At 53.4% G+C, this 17971-nt stretch overlaps 1 protein-coding gene across 5 annotated transcripts; it reads left to right on the top strand.

The window, feature by feature from the left end:
* Positions 1-3390: 3390 nt before the first annotated feature.
* On the top strand, positions 3391-17643 carry Pdlim4 (PDZ and LIM domain 4). Of its 5 annotated transcripts, none has more exons than NM_001393872.1 (7): positions 3428-3576; positions 8667-8818; positions 12476-12554; positions 16268-16449; positions 16637-16800; positions 17086-17201; positions 17322-17643. In NM_001393872.1, exons 1-7 carry the CDS (start codon positions 3484-3486, stop codon positions 17376-17378), a joined length of 843 nt encoding a protein of 280 aa, NP_001380801.1. In that variant the 5' UTR covers positions 3428-3483; the 3' UTR covers positions 17379-17643. The 5 variants fall into 5 exon arrangements, with proteins under 5 accessions (XP_038941169.1, NP_001380801.1, NP_058758.2 ...); NM_017062.3 differs by having other exon boundaries at positions 17086-17203; NM_001393871.1 differs by having other exon boundaries at positions 16253-16449; positions 17086-17203.
* The last annotated feature ends 328 nt before the right edge of the window (positions 17644-17971 follow it).

Below are 17971 nucleotides of genomic sequence, written 5' to 3'. Positions count from 1 at the left end.
TCAATCACAGGTTACTGAGAGAACATGTCTTTGAGTGGCCAGAGGAAATATGTCCTGGAGCTGGAACAGACAGGACACAGAAATGGGACTTTTCCAGTTCTCTCCTCTGGTCACTGTCTGTGATCCTGCTGTGATCGGAATTGTGGATAGGGCATAACAAGGGGGGAAGACAAGCTACCAAGGATGCAGACCTAGGCTAACAACTCACAGCAGCTGGGGCTGTTGTGGGGAGGGTTCAAGGGGGAAAGGAAGAACTGGCTCTTGAAAGAGGGACATACTGGCTCTGAGGAGCTGAGCAGGAGTAGAGCAGGCTCTGTGAACAGACCTATGGCCACTGGACCACTGCAGCTCAGTCTATTAGTCCTCTGCTAGCACCGTGGTCACCTGAGAAGGTACTTTGTATGAGCTGGCCCATCAACTTTAGTCTGAGCTAAGCATTCCCTAGGCCTGAAGTCGTTCGTGCTCGGCTCTCCCCTTCACCCTAGGCTCAGGTCCAAGGGCATCTCCCAAGGGTGTCTGCTCATACTGGAGCCTGCCAACTTTACCAACCCATCAAGGAAAGAGTGCTGTGGTTTCCTCTGGCCTTGGACAGCCCTGGCCACACATAGAGGGCCTGGGCATCATGCCCTAAGCTACTTGGGGCTCCTTTGAAGGACAAGGCCACTATGTGTGGTCTCTAAGACAGCAGAGGCAGAAGTCTTCATCCTGCTAAGCCCCTTCATACCCTCCTTGGCTCTTGCTGAATCATGGCCAAGGTCTAAGCTAAGATTGTGACTCCCGTAACTCTTATGACATTGCTAATAGCAAATATTAATACCCAAGTTCTCTGTTAGGTAATGGAGAAAATGAGATAGACACAGTTCTTGCCCTCATGGTGCCTCAACCCTAAACCTTGGCAGCCCCAAGCCTTGGCATATGGAGGCCACTCAATACATTTTTGATGGATGAATGGGAAATGCTTGAAATGAGCAGTCTGGTTACATTCAGCAGTCCAGACGCCTGAGGACACATGAAGGCCACTAGAGTAGAGGTGAGCTGTGACCAGCCACCACTCATCCCCACCTTAAGAAAGCCTCTAGCCTTCACAGCGGCCTTGTGACTTGAAACATCACCACCATAAGGATTCAGCAACACAGCAATCCTCTGCGTTGGGACCAAGGCCACCAAGACAAGAAGGAAACTACAGGGTCTTCGTGGAGGGAGTCTTAGGACCTGTTGGAGAAGCCATATGACCTGACACTTAGTTGACCTACTGCTCCAACCTCAAGTTAACTCAGAAGTAGCCACGCAGTATGTCTACTGTTTAAGAACTACCCCTACCCTCCAGGACCGCAAACTACCCAGTCCTTTCTCCCACAGGAAAATATTTTTAAAGGTGGCTTCTGGTGCCTTCAGGTCAGGAATGTCACCAAGAGCCCATGTGGATGATGACAGCACAGGCCTGGATTTCATGCCCCTTTTAAACTGCCTGGACTCTGCACAATATTTATAGCAGATTCTAGAACCACCTTTCCCACTTCACCTTCATCTCCTGTCCTGTGAGAGAAGCTTCTAAAGAAAGATGCTGGCAAGGTCATCCTTGGGAAGTCTATGGCTATGACCTGTCCCTCCCACAAAGAAGGCAATGTGATTCAGGATGGGGAGAGCGCAAGTCTTGGGGATGTGTAAATCAATAGAGAGAAACAAGAACATCTGGTAAAAAGTTCCCAGAATCCACTATGAGGTGCACTGGGAAGGGAGTTCCCACAGATTCCTGAAGACCCACCTGTTCTCCTCGCCACTCATCACCCAACCCCCAGCAAGGTTCATCACTGTCACATTTGCTGTGGCTCTTAGGGGTCCAGAGGAGAGGCCTCTGACCACGGCCCTTGTTGCACATTCAACCCTAAGGACAACCAGTGGTTGATGATGGTTGTTTGATCCAATTGCTGGAAGCTTCTGGTCAACAGTCCCCAGAGACCATTCAGAGACCCTTCTGTCGTTCCTTCCCATATGCCTGTCAACGTGGGACCTGTGTTTGCAGGAAGCCAAGCGCAAATCTCTGCTACACAGTACTGTGAGCCCAGCATCTGTGTGCCCCCCTCACTCTCCACCTACTCAAACATGTGGCAGTGTCACACACTCAATCCCTGTCACTCCTCTCCCAGTTGAGAAGATAGCAGCACCGTCCCTACCAGGAGGACATCCCTGCATGGGACATTCCTGCTTTGTACCTCTCAATCAGTCACACTTTTTGCCACCAGGAAGACATTCTGGATGGACATTCCTACATTGTAGCCCTAGAGCGGTTCTTCTCTTTGCCAGGTGTTGGAGATCTAGTGGTTCCTCTCATCTGCTACCCTGTGAGCATCGCCGTCACACACGCAGTCCGTGTCACTCACATGTCACATGTCACAACAGGGTAAGAGAGAACACGGGTTTGCCAAGAATACTGACTAAACTAGGAGCCTCCTCTGGGTCTGGAGAAGCGATTGCTGGCTGATGTGGTCAGTCTGTGGTACCCAGGGAGGAGTCTGGCTAAACCATTGCACCTCCAGAAGCTGTTAAAGGACATCCTGGCGCACAGTGGTTGCAAGTGTAGACTGGGGGAGAAGAACCCTGGGGGGAAGAGCGCCAAGTACTTCCACTCCTCCACCTCCACAGGGAGACAGGAACTGCTCCAGTCACTCTCCTTTCCAGAAAGCTAAGAGACACAACACTCCTGGCAGACAAGATGACCTGAAGGGAGATGGCAACAATACAAAGCCCAAGAAGCAGGGGCACCTGGAAAAAAACATGCGCCTTGCTTCTAGATGCCAGAGAGAGGTCAAATCCTCTAGGAAATCAGCCTGGCCTTTGCAAACTAGTTTGGGCACCTTTCTGTTTCTACTCCGCCCACGCCTACCCGTAGGATCCCCCCCCCCCCCTAGACCCATGGCTTGCTGCTGTCTTGGGTCTGTGTCCCTAGTCCAGGGCTCCTCAAGTCCAAGGTTCCAAGTGCGCTGGTGTTCAGAGAGCTCCACACGCTGAGCGGTGGGGAGGCAGGTTGGCCCGCCAGAACGGAGAAGTGGTTTGGGAACAAGGCGCTGCCCCATCCCCCATCAGAGCCACCGCAGCCCTGCATCCCTCCCCGGGCTAGAGCACCAGCCCGTAAAAGCGACTTCAAAGGGCCGGTGCCTAGTGTCTGAGTTTCCACAAATTGCTCGGCTCCGCAGCTAGGCAGAACTCAGACATCGGAGCGGACTCTATTCTGGGGGCTTCAATAAGCGGGTGGGGGGTGCGGGGTTTAGCCTGGGAAAGTGAGGGGCGGGTCCTCGGAGCCCCCAAAGTGGGAGGGTCGGGAGTCCGCGGGACCAATCGGTGTGCGCGCGGGGCGCGGGCACGGACGGAGGGGGGGCTCGGGGGCGGGCAGCCCGGGGGCGGGGCGGGGCGGCCAGGCGGCGGCAACGGCGGCGGCGACTCCTCCGTGTCCGGCTCCAGCTCCGGCTGCAGCTCCGGCCCGCGATGACCCACTCGGTGACCCTGCGCGGCCCTTCACCCTGGGGCTTCCGCCTGGTGGGCGGCCGTGACTTCAGTGCCCCCCTCACCATCTCGCGGGTGAGTCCGACCCCCGCGGGGCAGCGGGGTGGTCCCGGGACTTAGACCTTGTCCTTGTAGTAGACCCAGGACCCAGATCCTCGATGTGTTGGAACCTTGAAAGCAGAGGGTTGGTCTGGGTGACCCCCATGCTGTGGAGGGGGGTTCCAGCAGGGCAACACAATCCCACCCACCCCCCACATTCCCGCACAGCCTGCCTGTCCCGTTTAGTGGTGAGAGTCCCCAAGAGTTCATACACCAGCTTCCCGCTGCTAAGTTTCTTTAGGGGAAGTTGCTGGGGGCCAGGGAAGAACAGTCAGACATGGGCCTTGAGTCTGGACAGCTCTATAGAGGCCCAGAAACTCCTGAGACCCAACCCTGCCTGAAGTTTTGGGGCAAAGTAACTGAAAACCACTTCCCCTATTAAAGGTCTGGGTGGCCTTAGGAGGGTCTTGCTGTCCTCAGAAGTCCACATGCCGCTTCCCCACTCTGAACTTCAGTTTCTCCTCTCCGGGCCTCAGTCATTCTGGGGGAAGTGACCAAGAGGGGCTGTTGAATTCCAGGCAAGGGGGAGACAATGAGGCTTGATCCCTCTCCTTACAAACCAGCACAAAGCCAGGGACCAGGACAACCTCAGCCCAGCTCCTCACGGGTCCCAGGACCATACCCTGTTCCTAGACCTTGGGCAGAGAAGAGAAGGGGGCATAACCCGGGAGAGGGAGTTGGTCTGAAGATAGAGCAGGGAGGGGCTCTGGGCCTGAGGCAGGGATTCCCCAGCCTTGGAGCCAAAAGAGAGAACCCAGGCTCTTCCCTTGGTGGCTCTGGGTCCAGAGGGAGGGGACATATATGGACATCCCTTCACCCCACAGAGGCTGCTTAAGTCTGTGGGGACTTGTGTCAGGGAAAACCACTTTGCTGCTTCCTCTGGCCCTGAAGGCCGGGACAAGCTTTAGAGACTTCTTTTCAGTTCTTGGGAAGCGGTAGGCACTAGGTGGGTGTGGAATCGCAGAATTCTCACTACCGGGCCTGGGTGACAGGCAGGACCAGCTGTCCTAGGAGGCTTCCCACATCTGTCTTTACCACTAGGTCCCTGGGGCCAAGTGAGGTATGCCTTAGCACACCCGTGTGACTTTCATCTCCTTGTTCTCCCTAGAGATCCCTGCTGGGGGCGGGGATTGGAGGGGGGACGACAGAGCATCTATGCCTGGTGGATCATGCTATGTATCTACAAAGAAGGAATGGTGAGGGTGTTAGGCCAGCCGGCAGGCCAGGCACCCTGGGTGTGAGGCCGCTGACAGGCTGACAGGCTCAGTGGCCACGGCTGACTGCCGGAGGCGGCTAAGAGCTAAGACATCTGTTGCCCACGCGGCTGCCTGTCCAACAGGGAAAGGCCTTCACTCGTCAGCAGAGGCTGCCCAGGCCTTGTTTGGCATTGATGGGGACTTGGTGGGAGGAGATGCAGGTCCCTGATAGACTATTTGGGAGAGAGGAATCCCCTTTATCCTCCAAAATCATGTAGTAGTAGCTCAGACATAAGGAGCCATGGTAACTGAGCCTGGGTTAGGGTGGGATTTGGGAGATTTACAGAGCCGGGGAGGTGCAGGCCATAACTTGCCTAGCAGGTACCTCAGGGGCAACACTAAAGGGGTTGGTGATATGTGGGAGTGTCCTCACTAAAGGGCTTCTAGATCCTTCCTGTGTCCTTTTAGAGCCCCTCCTATGTTTTCAGAGTCTCCTTTACCCGGAGTCCAGTAGAAACGGACAGCCTCATGCAGACAGTGGGGTGGCTGATTGTTTAGCTGGACTGGGAGCTTACAGTTTAGGCCCAGAAATCATCTAGGATCCCCAAGAATAATGTTTAGGGCTCCATCCTTATAGACAGACTGTAATGACCACAGGTCTTTTCCAAGTGTCAATGTGCCAGGTCCCACCCTATCGGGTGCTGGAACCAGGACTTCCCCAACAACCAGTCCTTGGGAGGAGCACTGATGCATGCCTAGCCTCTTGCACAGATGTTATATGCCACGACTGTCACTGGAAGTCCCCAAAATAATCCTTAAACCCTGGCCTCATACTGTAGATCAGGAGGCTGGGGCACAGAGACGTTAAAGTACACAGAGAAAGGGGCTGTGAGCAGGAGTCCAGGTCTGTTTGGAAGTTGCTGTGACTGTCTGTGAGAATGATATGACCCTCTGTGGCTCCCACCCACCACAGGCTTCTGTAGTGGGCACAGCGGGGGCTGGAATGCAGCAGGTGAGGGACTGATTCATACCCCACATTCCCATCTGACCTCACTGTTCCCTCCCGTCTTTCTTCTGTCTGGTTATCTAGTACTGCACAGCTAGACAACTGACCAAATCCCACTCCTTCCTGTGATGTCCTTGTTTAGAACATTCCACGGTCCCCAACCCCACAAGAAATTCCAGCGTCTCTCACCCCAGGACCCACACACCCTGCAAAACCTAGTGCCTGCAACTTTTCTGCCTTGGTCACTCCCACGATCCCTTCACCAGTGATGCTATAAGCCACACAAGCCTCCTTCCTTCTCACCTGGATAAGCCATTGTAATGCCAGGTTCCCACCTGGAATGCTATCCTTACTGGTGACACACTCTTCCTTTTGCAGAAAAGCACAGTGGTTAACAGTGTAAGCTCTGCTTTGGACCCACCTGACCTAGGTTAGAATTCAGACTCAGCCATCTATTCACTAAACATGTCTTTGTCTTCTTTGGACCTCGGTTGCCTAGTCTAGGAAATGGGCTTGCCTTGAGAACTCGGGAGACAATGCTTCTAAAGGGCGGCTGGGAGTCACGGTTTCCTGGCTTCGAGCCCTCTTTGACCAGAACTCCCCAAGCTCAATGTAGCTGGCCACATCCCAGACACCTCTGCTTCCAGGAACTTCCTCCACCTACAGGGACCTGAATGTACCCCTTGTGCTGGCTGAGTCATCTTGTAGCAAACTAGCCCTAAGGAAGAAGACTCTTGTCCAGTGGGGGGGACTGGGCCAAAGTGTCCTTGCTCCAACCCCCTCTTTATTCATCTGTAGGTAGGCATGAGAACAGCTTTAGCCTCACCTAGTGACTGAGATGTTGCCCTGTGCCAGATATGGTAAAGCGTTGGCAGAGATCAGGTATCATGAAGAGCAGGGAGCTCTGAGCGAAAGCTTGACAGGAGAATGGGATCAGATGGTGCCAAGTGGGCACCTGCCCCAAGGGGACAGGCTCGTGCAAGTGCCTCATGCCCAAGCCCAGAGAATGAATATTTATGGTGGACCTGTTGGCTAGGGGATCATGCTTTTGAAGAGAACTTTCCTTGAGGGAGATGGGGAGATAACTCAGTCAGTAAAGAGTTTGCCATGTAAACACATGGATGAATTTAATCTCCAGCCCCCACATAAAAAGCCAGGTGCAGGGCTGGGGAGATGGCTCCATAGGCAGAACGATTGCATAAGGACCTGTGTTTGGATCCCCAGGACTCAAGCAAAAGCTGAATGTGGCAGAGCCTGCCCATAACCAGCACTGGGGTAGGTGGTGACAGATAGAAGCTCACTGGCCAGGTAGTCTAGCCAAAAATGGTGAACTCCAGGTTCAGCAAGAGTGCAGGCAGGGGTGCTGCATGCCTTTCAACCCAGCACTCCGGAGGCAGAGACAGGCAGATCTCTGAGTTCAAGGCCAGCCTGGTCTACAGAGCAAGTTCCTGGACAGCCAAGACTACACAGAGAAACCCTGTCTCAAAAACAAAAACAAAAACAAAAACAACAACAACAACAATAACAACAAACTCCACCATCACAACCAACAAAAAACCTGTCTCAGTAAAGAGAGAGAGAAAGACACTGGGTGCCAACTCTGGCTTCTACACATGCACACACAGGTGAGTGAGTGTATACACACACACACACACACACACACACACACACACACTCATACTCACATATATGCATACCTCATGTGGGGGAGTGGGGGAAAATAATATTTCTTGAGGCAGCCTATTTTAGGGCAAGGCAGCTTGGGCAGTGCCCACATGAAGCTTCTAGCCAAGGAACTGCCAGCACCCGGCTTTGTCCACTCTCTATTAGAAACTGACTGAGCTGAGTCTGAGTTGCCAAGAGCTCCCACCCCCAGCCACACTGATAGGAACAAGGTCATTAGTAATTCTTAAGCCACAGAGAGGTGCTGGCTGCTGATACTGGGCAAGAATGAGGACTCCTTGTCTGTTCTCTATTTGTTTCCAGGGTGCCCGGGCGCCTCAGTCCCCAGGTTCTTATTTAAATGTTGCTGAGCCTTTCCCTACCCCCAACCCATGGCCTTCATCAGATGACCGGAAGTGCTTGAGTCTGTTGGGTCAAATAGAGGATCCAGCAGAGGAAGCAGAGATGGGGTTATAACCTCGGAGTGCGGGCTGGTGGTTGGAACTGGATGGCTTTGAACTTGCCTAAGGAGGGGGATATACACACCTCCTCCTTTCAGTGGTAATGATGCATTAGCAGTGTGGGGTGGCAGATAATGGGGGACACAGGGAGTTGCTCTCAGAGTAACTGGGCCTGAGGGAGGAGTAGACTAGGTGATAAGCAGAGTTAAGGAGTCAGGAGATTATACCAACGTATGGGCCCATAAAGATGTCAGTGCTGTCTGGTGCCTTTAAGTGCCCTACAGGTGTTTCTATGGGGTAGCCATAGCAATGGTGGAGCAGGCAAAAAATGTGTGGCAGGCCTGAGAGGTGAGATCCAATAAGTAAGGTCGGGGGCTGCCTGAGTAGAGCATTGTCAGTGTGAAATACTTATGATGTGCCCGTGCTCTGTGTATGTCTGGGCATAAATGTCCTTGAGTGTCTGAGTGTCCCTTGTATGTCGTGCTGTGCCTACATTCTGCTTGGCCCAGGCTAGAGGAAGGCCCTCATATATCCTTACATCTAACAAGGTCTGCAGGGGCTCCAGACTGAGGTTTTGAAATCAGAGGCCACGAGGGGACCTCAGCCAGCCTCTTAGCTTGCCCACCTACAGGTCACACTGGCACAAGGCCACACTGGTCAGGTTCAGAGGTTGATGGAAATCTAGTGGAGAAGGCCGTATAGTAACTGTGCCAACCATGTGATTTTTTTTTCTAACCACAGGTTCATGCTGGGAGCAAAGCGGCCCTGGCTGCCCTGTGCCCAGGTGACTTGATCCAAGCCATCAACGGTGAGAGCACTGAGCTCATGACACACCTGGAGGCCCAGAACCGCATTAAAGGCTGCCACGATCACCTTACACTCTCAGTAAGCAGGTGTGTATGGGCAGACTGGGCTGGAGAAGTGATAGGAGATAGGAGGGGTGCTAGCCAGTCTGGTGAGCTGAGCCAACACAGCCTTTCTGCCTCATCCAGGCCCAAACTAAGCCTTGGAGCAGTCATGGTACCTAAATAGCACTGGTTAGGGCTGGGAGCAGCCTTTGCAACTCAGGGCTTGGATCGTTTTGCTGCCCTTGTGGCAGCAGAAATAAGATCGTAAGCTGGGTGGCGCAAACCTGTAGTCCCAGAACTTAGATGACTGTGCTAGGAGAAGCAAAAGTTCAAGGTTAGCCTGAGCTGTGCAGTGAGACCTTATCTCGAAACAAAAACAACCCCCTAACCTCCACCCTGCACCTCTCATCCATCCTTTCCCCTCCTCCAGAGAACCAGTTTGACAGCTCATCTTCAAACTAACTTAAAAATGTAAAACCTAGTGTAGGCCCCACTTTGCAGATGAAACTAGCCAGGTAGAGGATACTTACATGACCAGGCAATAGAGAGTAAGTGAGCATGTGCCCTCTTCTCTCTCCTCTCTCCTTTCTCTCTCCCCCTCCCTCTTTCCTTCTCCCCAACCCCACTCCTCCTCTTCCTTCCCTCCCTCCCTCTCTCTTCTTTTAGTGGCTGCCAACCATTCTGACCAATCCCACAGCTGTTCTGCCTCAACAGCTGTCTTTACCAGGGTCTATGACTATGTCTGGTTAAATCTGGATTTGGAACATGCTCTCCTTCCACGGACCATGTCACGCTGTGCATCCCATCATGAAAGTGCTGTGGTGAACACTCAGGCCTCTGCTGGGCTCTGGCCCTGGCTTTTTAATTGGTTCCCACCAGCAGTTGGCTTAATTCTAGCTGAGTGAGGTCTCCATTTGCCTTCCCTGCCTGGGTCCAGAGGACATAACTCAGTTTTGCCACATTTCCTGCTAACAGGGGCTTTCCATGACCCCCTGTAGCTCTGTGTGGGCAGAACCATCCCCAAACCACAACACAGTTAACCCATGCCTGATTGATCCATGGGCTCAGTGCCTTCAAACATGATGAAAAGAGTTATAAGGTAGCCTCTGTCCGTGCCTGGCCCGTAACCAGGTCCCCGTTGGGCTCAGGAATCTTGGACGTGCCCTCGGCTCTGAGCAGCCCAGCTGCAAGTCTGTACTCCATTGGGCACACAGCAAGGACTCCTCAGCGTCATCTAGACCCTTCTATCTTGCTACCCACAAGAGCTCTATAAGCCCGGGTTTCTTTTCCCATACATCTAGTTCCTTGCTCTCTGCCAGACTGTGGCATGTCTAGTTAAGGAAAGCTTTGCCCACAAGTAGCCTCTGAGGCCTCTCAGCTTGGCTGGGTTCCTGGGCCCTGACTCACCTCTGGCTTTGTTCTCCAGCTGAATGAGGGCAGCCCTAGAGATGGCAGAGCTGTGGGGAGGCTCAAAGGGTCCTGAGTCAGGAGATTCCCAGAGAGAATGATGTCAGGGATGGTAGCAGGGTGGAGGTCCCCCTTCCTTCCTTCCTTCCCTGGTCATTTCTTCCAATCTAGGCATGGTTGGAGCCAGAAGGCCACTGCAGTGTTGCATTCTGGGAATTACAGCTCCAGAATGCCGGGTGGCCACGGGACAGATGAGAATGCATGGTCCATGTCACAGTGCCATCTGCCTTCCAACAAGTACTTTACCCCTGGCCCCAAACTTCTCCAGTCCTAAATCAGAGTCTGTCTTGTGATCATGACACTGAGTAGCAAAGAGGTGCCAGGCTCTCTCTCAGCCAGAATGAAACCCCAAGGCTCTCCCTCCACCATCTCCAGTCCTCCCCTCACACTCTAGACTTGGAGGAATTTGACCATGTGGTCACCCAGACTAGACCCTCAACCCAACCCTCTTTCTACTGGGCCCACTTACAAGGCCTCTGGCCCTTATGCCTGGGCCATCTTCCACCTCTTTAATAGGCTTTGCAGAGGGCCAGCCGAATGACCTGGCTAGAGTAAGGGACTTGGCATTCTTAAAACAGCTTCCCCGCCTCTGGTGCCCCCGCTGACTCTCCCGCCACCTGAGCTATGCAGGAAAGGCCTTGTTTCCCTCTAGACTTATTTTCCATGGAGCCAAAGTCAGGCATCCAATAATTCAAGTCAGACCACATCGCACTACAGATCAGGACCGTCCTCATTATCGACTCCAACCACTGCCACAGACAGTCTTAACTGCCATCGCTTGGTGCTTTGCATAGCCCAACCTTTGCTTCTCCTGTTGTTTAACCGTGGGCAAACTTACTACTCATCTCAGAGTCTGAAGTGGGGCTCACTGTGTGACTAAGCCCTCCATTCTTGTCTGACACCTTGGGCCACTCTCATGGCACTGGGCGCTTTATGCCCTCTGACCCTTAGACTACAGGTTTGTGCCATTCTGGGCAGGTATTTAGAAAACAATAAGGCAAAACAGCCCGAAGAGGGCATCCCTGGTGTGTCATACTGGAAGTCAGAGCAGGTATTAGAGCAGGTTAGAGATATTTTAAAGGGCTCACTCGGAAACCTAGCTGAGCGGCTAGAGCCAAGGCTGCGAGGAAAGGATTGGGACCCAGGAGACTATGGGCAGCGTGGACAGAGATGAAAACACAGAGTCCGCATGGACACAGTGTTAAATCACTGAGCTATTGAGCTGGGTATGGTAGCAAACACTTTTAATCCCAGCCCTGGGGAGCAGAGGTTGGTGGATCTCTGCTAAGTTCAAGGCCAACCTGGCCTACATAGTGAGTTCCAGGACATCCAGGGCTACATAGAAAGACCTTGTCTCAGAAGGAAGAAGAAAAAAAAAAAGTTCCTTGACCCAACCAAGGAAAAGAGGCATGAGCGGGCTTCTACCCCAGTCATGAGACTGTGAGAGGCCCCAGGAGGCCTCTTGGTTGAGGAACATTATTTCCACACTCTAACCAGCCTTACTGTACATTGCCTGCCAACCCGGGGTCCACACACCCTCCTGGCTTGCCTCTCACAGAGCTACTGAGTGGCAGGGCTGGGCCCGTAGCCTTTAGGCCTGCTTGTCCTGCTTGTGGCAGGTTTACGATGTTTTTCCCCCTCCTGAGTGGTGTTTGGCTTTTGGTTTCTATGGTGAAGCAGGAATTTCCTAATGGCCTGTTTCCCATCTGGGCTGGGCAGACATCAGTGATGACTCTGCCTGAGTGGGTGGAGGCGGCAGAAGAGGAGGGTGCTCCCTCACAGCCTCCATTTCACCTCCCTGAGAGCCACCCAGGCCTGGGCCAGAGGCTATGGAGGTCAGAGGATAAACGGACCGGATCCCACTGGCTGCCGGCTAACCCATGTGTGAGGCCTGGCTTGCCTTGCTGTGATCTGAGCCTCCTGGAGTGGAGTTTCTGCAGGCCACTGTGAGGGAGGAAAGTGTCTGAGCTGCAAGGCCTCTCCTGCAAACTCTTCAGGAATGAGACCAGAAAGGCACAAGGCCACAGGCAGGGAAGGGAGGAAGGCGGCGACCTGAGCTTGTGGCTTCTGCTTCAGCAGACACCACTATGCTAACGGGGGAGGAGGGAAGAGTGTTGGACATTGCTCTTCTCCCCCAGCTCTGAGCCCCAGGCCTAACCCCTCCTGTCCCTGGTTCCAGGCATGGGATGGGGGCTGATAAGCAGACATATCTCACCATCCCAATTCCTGCTACAGGCCTGAGAACAAGAACTGGCCCAGTTCCCCTGATGACAAGGCCCAAGCGCATAGGATCCACATTGACCCTGAGGCCCAGGTAAGCATAGACATTGCTCTAGCTGGCTCAGAGTGAACCCAGGAAAGAGGTGGCAGGCATGGCCCACAGACTTCATCTGTACCCTTGCAATTCTCACACTGATAGTCAGACAGCCAGGGCATGCTGAGGTAGACAGCTCCTCTGTGATATGCCTGCCTCTACTCCTTACCCTGGAAGAGGTAAGCACCTGCAATGTGCTTGACTCAATTCCAGACTATCCTGCATTCTTGGCTAGGGTGCCTGGGATGGGATGGGGCTGGGCTAGGTCTTGGCTCAGGATTTCTGCACAGAGCTGAGGTTTACTCCCATACCCAGAGATACCCGATCAAACAGGCTTAGAGAGAGATGGGGGCAAGCAGGTGGCAGCCTCAAGCTTCGAGGAATCTTAGGCTGTGGCCACTCCTGTCTTGCACTACCCTTATGCTTTCTGAGACTGGAGAGGTCCCTTTTTGTGTCACAAAGAAGTTGCAGCTGTCACTCTGTCCTCGAGAAGAGTGAGCAAACCGGGCTGCTGTAAGTTCTCATGAGAGAAGTAGCCAAGTGCACCAGATTCAGTTGCCTAGACCTTGCTCCACACCCCTGGACAAGGTCAATCCTGGGCTAATCTGTGATGTAGCTTGATCTAGAGCACTCAACGTGAGAGGTGTGGCTTCTGGGCCTGCTTTTGTCTGCTCTCTCTGTAGGGAAGAAAAGAGACCAGGGCAGAGAGAAATTTCAATAAGAAATCGGAGGGCTCCCCAGAGGAAGGGTATTCAAGCCCAAACCTAAGGACCTAGACAGAAGGGGGTAGGAAGAGGACAGGTATTCCTCGAGCACCTGCAAGCCTAGCGGTGTGTGCCCCGGGGTCAGAGATCTGCGCAGTGACAGGTTAGGGCTGGTGAAGGCAGAGCGTGAGGTGAGGCACAGCTACCAAGAGGGTCTTAGGTTATTTGTCCGGACTTAAGCTCATTCTGGGAAACATCTGTATCTTAGAAGCTTGCATCACTTTGTCTGAGGCCCTTCAGGCAGGGAGAAGAGGACAGATTTGGCAGAAAACACAGGCAACAGGGGGCAGAAGGCGGGCGGTTCCTGTGAGACCCCTGGTTCCTCTCAGTACCAGTGAGGAAAGGACAGGGCAGACATAGTTGGGAGCGAAGGGAGTCATAGGGGCTGAAGGCCAGTGGGCTCCAAGCGACTCCCTAATGGGGTTTGAAAGCTGGCATGGCAGAATGGCTTCCCTTCGGGGTTGGGAGGCTAGAACTGAGAGTGGCTTCCAATAGGGCTGCAGATCGGCTTCTCCTGCCAACCCTCCAACCCCCCAGTTCTTTTTCTCACAGTTCCTCTTCAAAGGCCAGCAGCGACGATGTGATGGCCCTTACTGTAAGGGGAGTGAATTTCCACAAACAACAGAGCAGTCCCCCAGCTGCTGCCCCCCTTTTGTATTTAAAAGGTCGTAGGCTCCATGGGTGGCGACAAAAACACCCTACCCACCCCTGCAGGGCTGTGTCCCCAGGAGCACAGACACAGAGCTCATTGTCCCCACACTGCCCCCACCTCTGAGTGTGGGGGTGGGGCTGGCTCGAACCATCTGGGGAGAAGAAAACTACACTTAGCCCTAGGCCAACACCGGGCACCCCTGGCAGGCATCCTCAAGTGGGATGGGTAACTGCAGCCTTAGAACCACACTCTTTGCAACGCCACAGAGGACCCTCTTCTCTCAAGGCCCACAAAGGACAGAAAGCACATGGACCACCCAGGCTGGGAGACACAGACCTCTAAGGAAAGCTTTCTGGAGTAGGTGGGCCTTGAACACCCAGACTGCTGCAAGCTCAGGCTCGGCCTAGAAGAGAACCACCTGTTCCTTTGGGTTTGGCGATCGCTCCCCCTCACGTTGTGTATCCTATGTCTAGTCGCCCCTTTTGTTGGCATTCTTCTGACACTAGTGCCAGGCTGTCATCCAGGGCAGGGAGCATAAGGTTGTGTGGTACACTGCCACCCAAAGAGAGGAAGAAGAGGAATTCCCACCAACAGCCATCCAGCAAAGCCTTGGTGTGATCAGGTCATCTTACTTCCTCCCCTCCTGAGGAGCCCTGATAGCCAGACCATCGCATTCTGCAGGGTAGGGGAAGAAACAGGTTCAGAGAGATGAAAGTCACCAGTGAGTGATAGAACTGCCACTCAAACACACGCTGAGGTCATCACTGAGTTCAGACCTAGAGGAACTGCTGCATGGGTGGTCAGAGGAGGGGCCATGGCTCACCAATGACCCTGCAGTCAGCTCCCACACCCTGCTGGGTGGGGGGTGAGTGAGGACCTCAGTCCTCCCAGTCTCTGGTTCCTGACTCCCATTCCTGTTTTGCCATTGAAGTTTCACGCAGAGCCCAGCCCCACCCCCTCCCCAACCCCACCCCTACCGACCACAACCCATCTGGTCCCCATTAGAGGCCAGCCCTGCCTGTGTTCTACCCTGCAGACACATGTGTGAGTGCTCAGGTTTCTAGGGGCTCTCACTGGGCCTGATGGGGGACTGGGGTCCTGCTGCTGCCGCCAGCCACTGCAGCAGCATTGATGGGGCCCCACTTGGCCAACAAGCCTCTTGATTTTGTTTGGATTTGTAGGGCAAAATGGTACCTTAATCAGGAGTGGTGGGTGATCAAGGCAGAGCCTTAAAGCTTGACTGTACTAGAAGCTGCCTGAGCCCAAGCTGGTCTCTTTCCTGCTAGGAAAGGTTCTTTCCATTGCAGAGTAGAAAGGGGTGTGTGTGTGTGTGTGTGTGTGTGTGTGTGTGTGTGTGTGTGTGTGTGTGTGCATTTATATACGCATTTATATATGTGATATTTGTGTGTATATATACACATATATACACATACAGTCACACACATATACATGTCTATCAATCACATCCCCCAGACTGAGACACACCCATGGCCTAAACTTGAGTCTTATCCCTTAAATGAGACGTTCTCATGCCAACCCAGGTTTAGCCACATGGCCTTCCCCAGGATGACTGACTAGCACTGGCTCCCAGTGTGTGCGTAAGACCCTGCATACATGGATAGAAATATGTAAGCAGATTGGCTGGTGTGTGTGCATTGTCCTTACCCATGTGTGTGTGTCTTTAAATGCACCCGAGAGAGTACGTGTGCTCCTGTTCACACTGCTGTGTGTGCTTGTGTGCTGGTGGGCTGAGGTCAGCACAGTTTTGGACTCTGCATGGACACAGGCATCCAGAACCTGGTGTCCAGTCTCTGCTCCTTGTTTGCTTTGTCCCAGGAAAGCTACCTTTTGTTGCTTTCCTGGGGACCAGGAATAGAATGCAGGCCCAGAAGAATTGACCCCACAGTAATACCCCTGAACCTCAGTCTTATCCCGGAAGGGCCTTTAAGAAAGCACTAAGGGAGGGTTGGGGATTTAGCTCAGTGGTAGAGCGCTTGCCTAGGAACCGCAAGGCCCTGGGTTCGGTCCCCAGCTCCAAAAAAAAAACAAAAAAAAAACAAAAAAAACAAAAAAACAAAAGAAAGCACTAAGGGTCCTTTCTGACTATAGGAGAAGAGTTCCTTTTAGTATTTCCAACCATTAACCCCTTTGCTGGCTGGACACAATAGCCTGGAAATGTCCGAACAGAGGTAGCTAGTCAACATAGAGGCCTGGCATAGCTGGGTGAAGGAGGACAGTCAACAAGAGAGGGCAAAGGTCAGAGGGCCTCCCAGTGCCTCCAGGCCTCACTCTTGCAGGATGGCAGCCCAGCCACCAGCAGGCGGTCCTCAATCTCTGGAATTAGTCTGGAGGACAACAGATCGGGCCTGGGATCTCCGTATGGCCAGCCACCTCGCCTTCCAGTTCCTCACAATGGCAGCAGCAATGAGGTCACCCTGCCATCCCAGATGAGCGCTCTGCATGTGTCTCCACCCCCCAGGTAGGAAAGAGGCCAAGCCTTTGATACCACACCCAGATCAATCTTAAATCCTTCAGATCTCCGCAGTTCCCACCTTGGTTGCTGTCAATTGATCTAAGAGCCTCACGTCCGTTAGAGTTTGACTTATAAGGCTCCCAGAACCAAGGCTGGAATCACCATGCTAGCCCTCCGTCTCTCCCCTCCCCAGTGCTGACACACCCAGGATTCTCCCTCGGAACCGGGACTGCAGGGTGGACCTGGGTTCAGAGGTATACAGGATGTTAAGGGAGCCAGCAGAGCCAGCAGCCTCAGAGCCCAAACAGTCTGGATCCTTCCGCTACTTGCAAGGCATGCTAGAGGCTGGCGAAGGCGGTAAGACTCCCAACACCTTACCTTCCCTGTTGCCCCCCTCCCTGCAGTGCCCAGCTCATCCTCCAACCTTCTAACCATCCACCCCTCCTCAACTCCTTTCTGTGCCTTTACCATGACTGCCTTCACCCTCTATTTCCACTCCACCACCCCGTGGCTCTCCCTTACCTCATACAAACCAAGAATGTCTCTAGGCTTCTGGTCATCAGGGTCCAGAACTAACATCCTACTGAAATGGGGTTCTTATCCTACCTACCCCATCCATACCACCTGCACTCTGGATTTCAGGGGATCGGCCTGGGTCTGGTGGTTCCCGGAACCTCAAGCCAGCAGCCAGCAAGCTGGGTGCTCCACTGAGTGGCCTGCAGGGGTTACCAGAGTGCACACGCTGTGGCCACGGGATCGTGTGAGTACCCAGTCTGACCGCCTGCCCTACCTCGACTTCCCTTCTGTTTTCCAAGGCCATGGGGTAGAGGCTTGTCCTAGAATCTGTCAGTCACCTGTCCCTCTGTTCCCCACCACAGGGGAACCATCGTCAAGGCGAGGGACAAACTCTACCATCCCGAGTGCTTCATGTGTAGCGACTGTGGCCTGAATCTCAAGCAGCGTGGGTACTTCTTCCTAGACGAACGGCTGTACTGCGAGAACCATGCCAAGGCTCGAGTCAAGCCACCGGAGGGATATGACGTGGTGGCTGTATATCCCAATGCCAAGGTGGAACTTGTCTGAGCTGGGAAATCTTGTCTTGCCTCTGCTTCATTTAATGTCCCCCCTCCCCACCCCCGTGGCCTGTGTAAATATATGTCCTCCTGGCCTTTCTAATAAAGTCCCTCTGCTTGTCCTGGATGGTGTCTGGCCTGATAACCTCCAGTACAGGCCATAGCTCCAGTGTGCTGTAAGATCAGTTCAGGTACTAGGCCTGTTCTAGACACTAGGTTCAGTGGTGAGCCAGACAGGTTTCATGTTGTGCCCACAGCCCGGGTTGGATGGCAGAGTATGGTCTGGTCCTGTAATGTAACAAGGAATCTGGCCTGGGAGAGGTCAAGAAAGCTGATAGCTGAGAATCAAGTGTGCCTGTTGTCTACATAAGTGGTCAGGGGTGGTCCCTAGCCTCCATGGGTGGTGCCTGCTTCCTGGTATTCTCTTCCTAGGTCCCTCTAAGTCCGCACATACC

The sequence above is a fragment of the Rattus norvegicus genome, chromosome 10 (assembly GCF_036323735.1).
Source record: "Rattus norvegicus strain BN/NHsdMcwi chromosome 10, GRCr8, whole genome shotgun sequence".
Classification (NCBI taxonomy): Eukaryota; Metazoa; Chordata; class Mammalia; order Rodentia; family Muridae; genus Rattus; species Rattus norvegicus.
The sequence above is the reverse complement of the archived record's forward strand: the minus strand, read 5'-3'. Positions and strand labels throughout refer to the sequence as shown.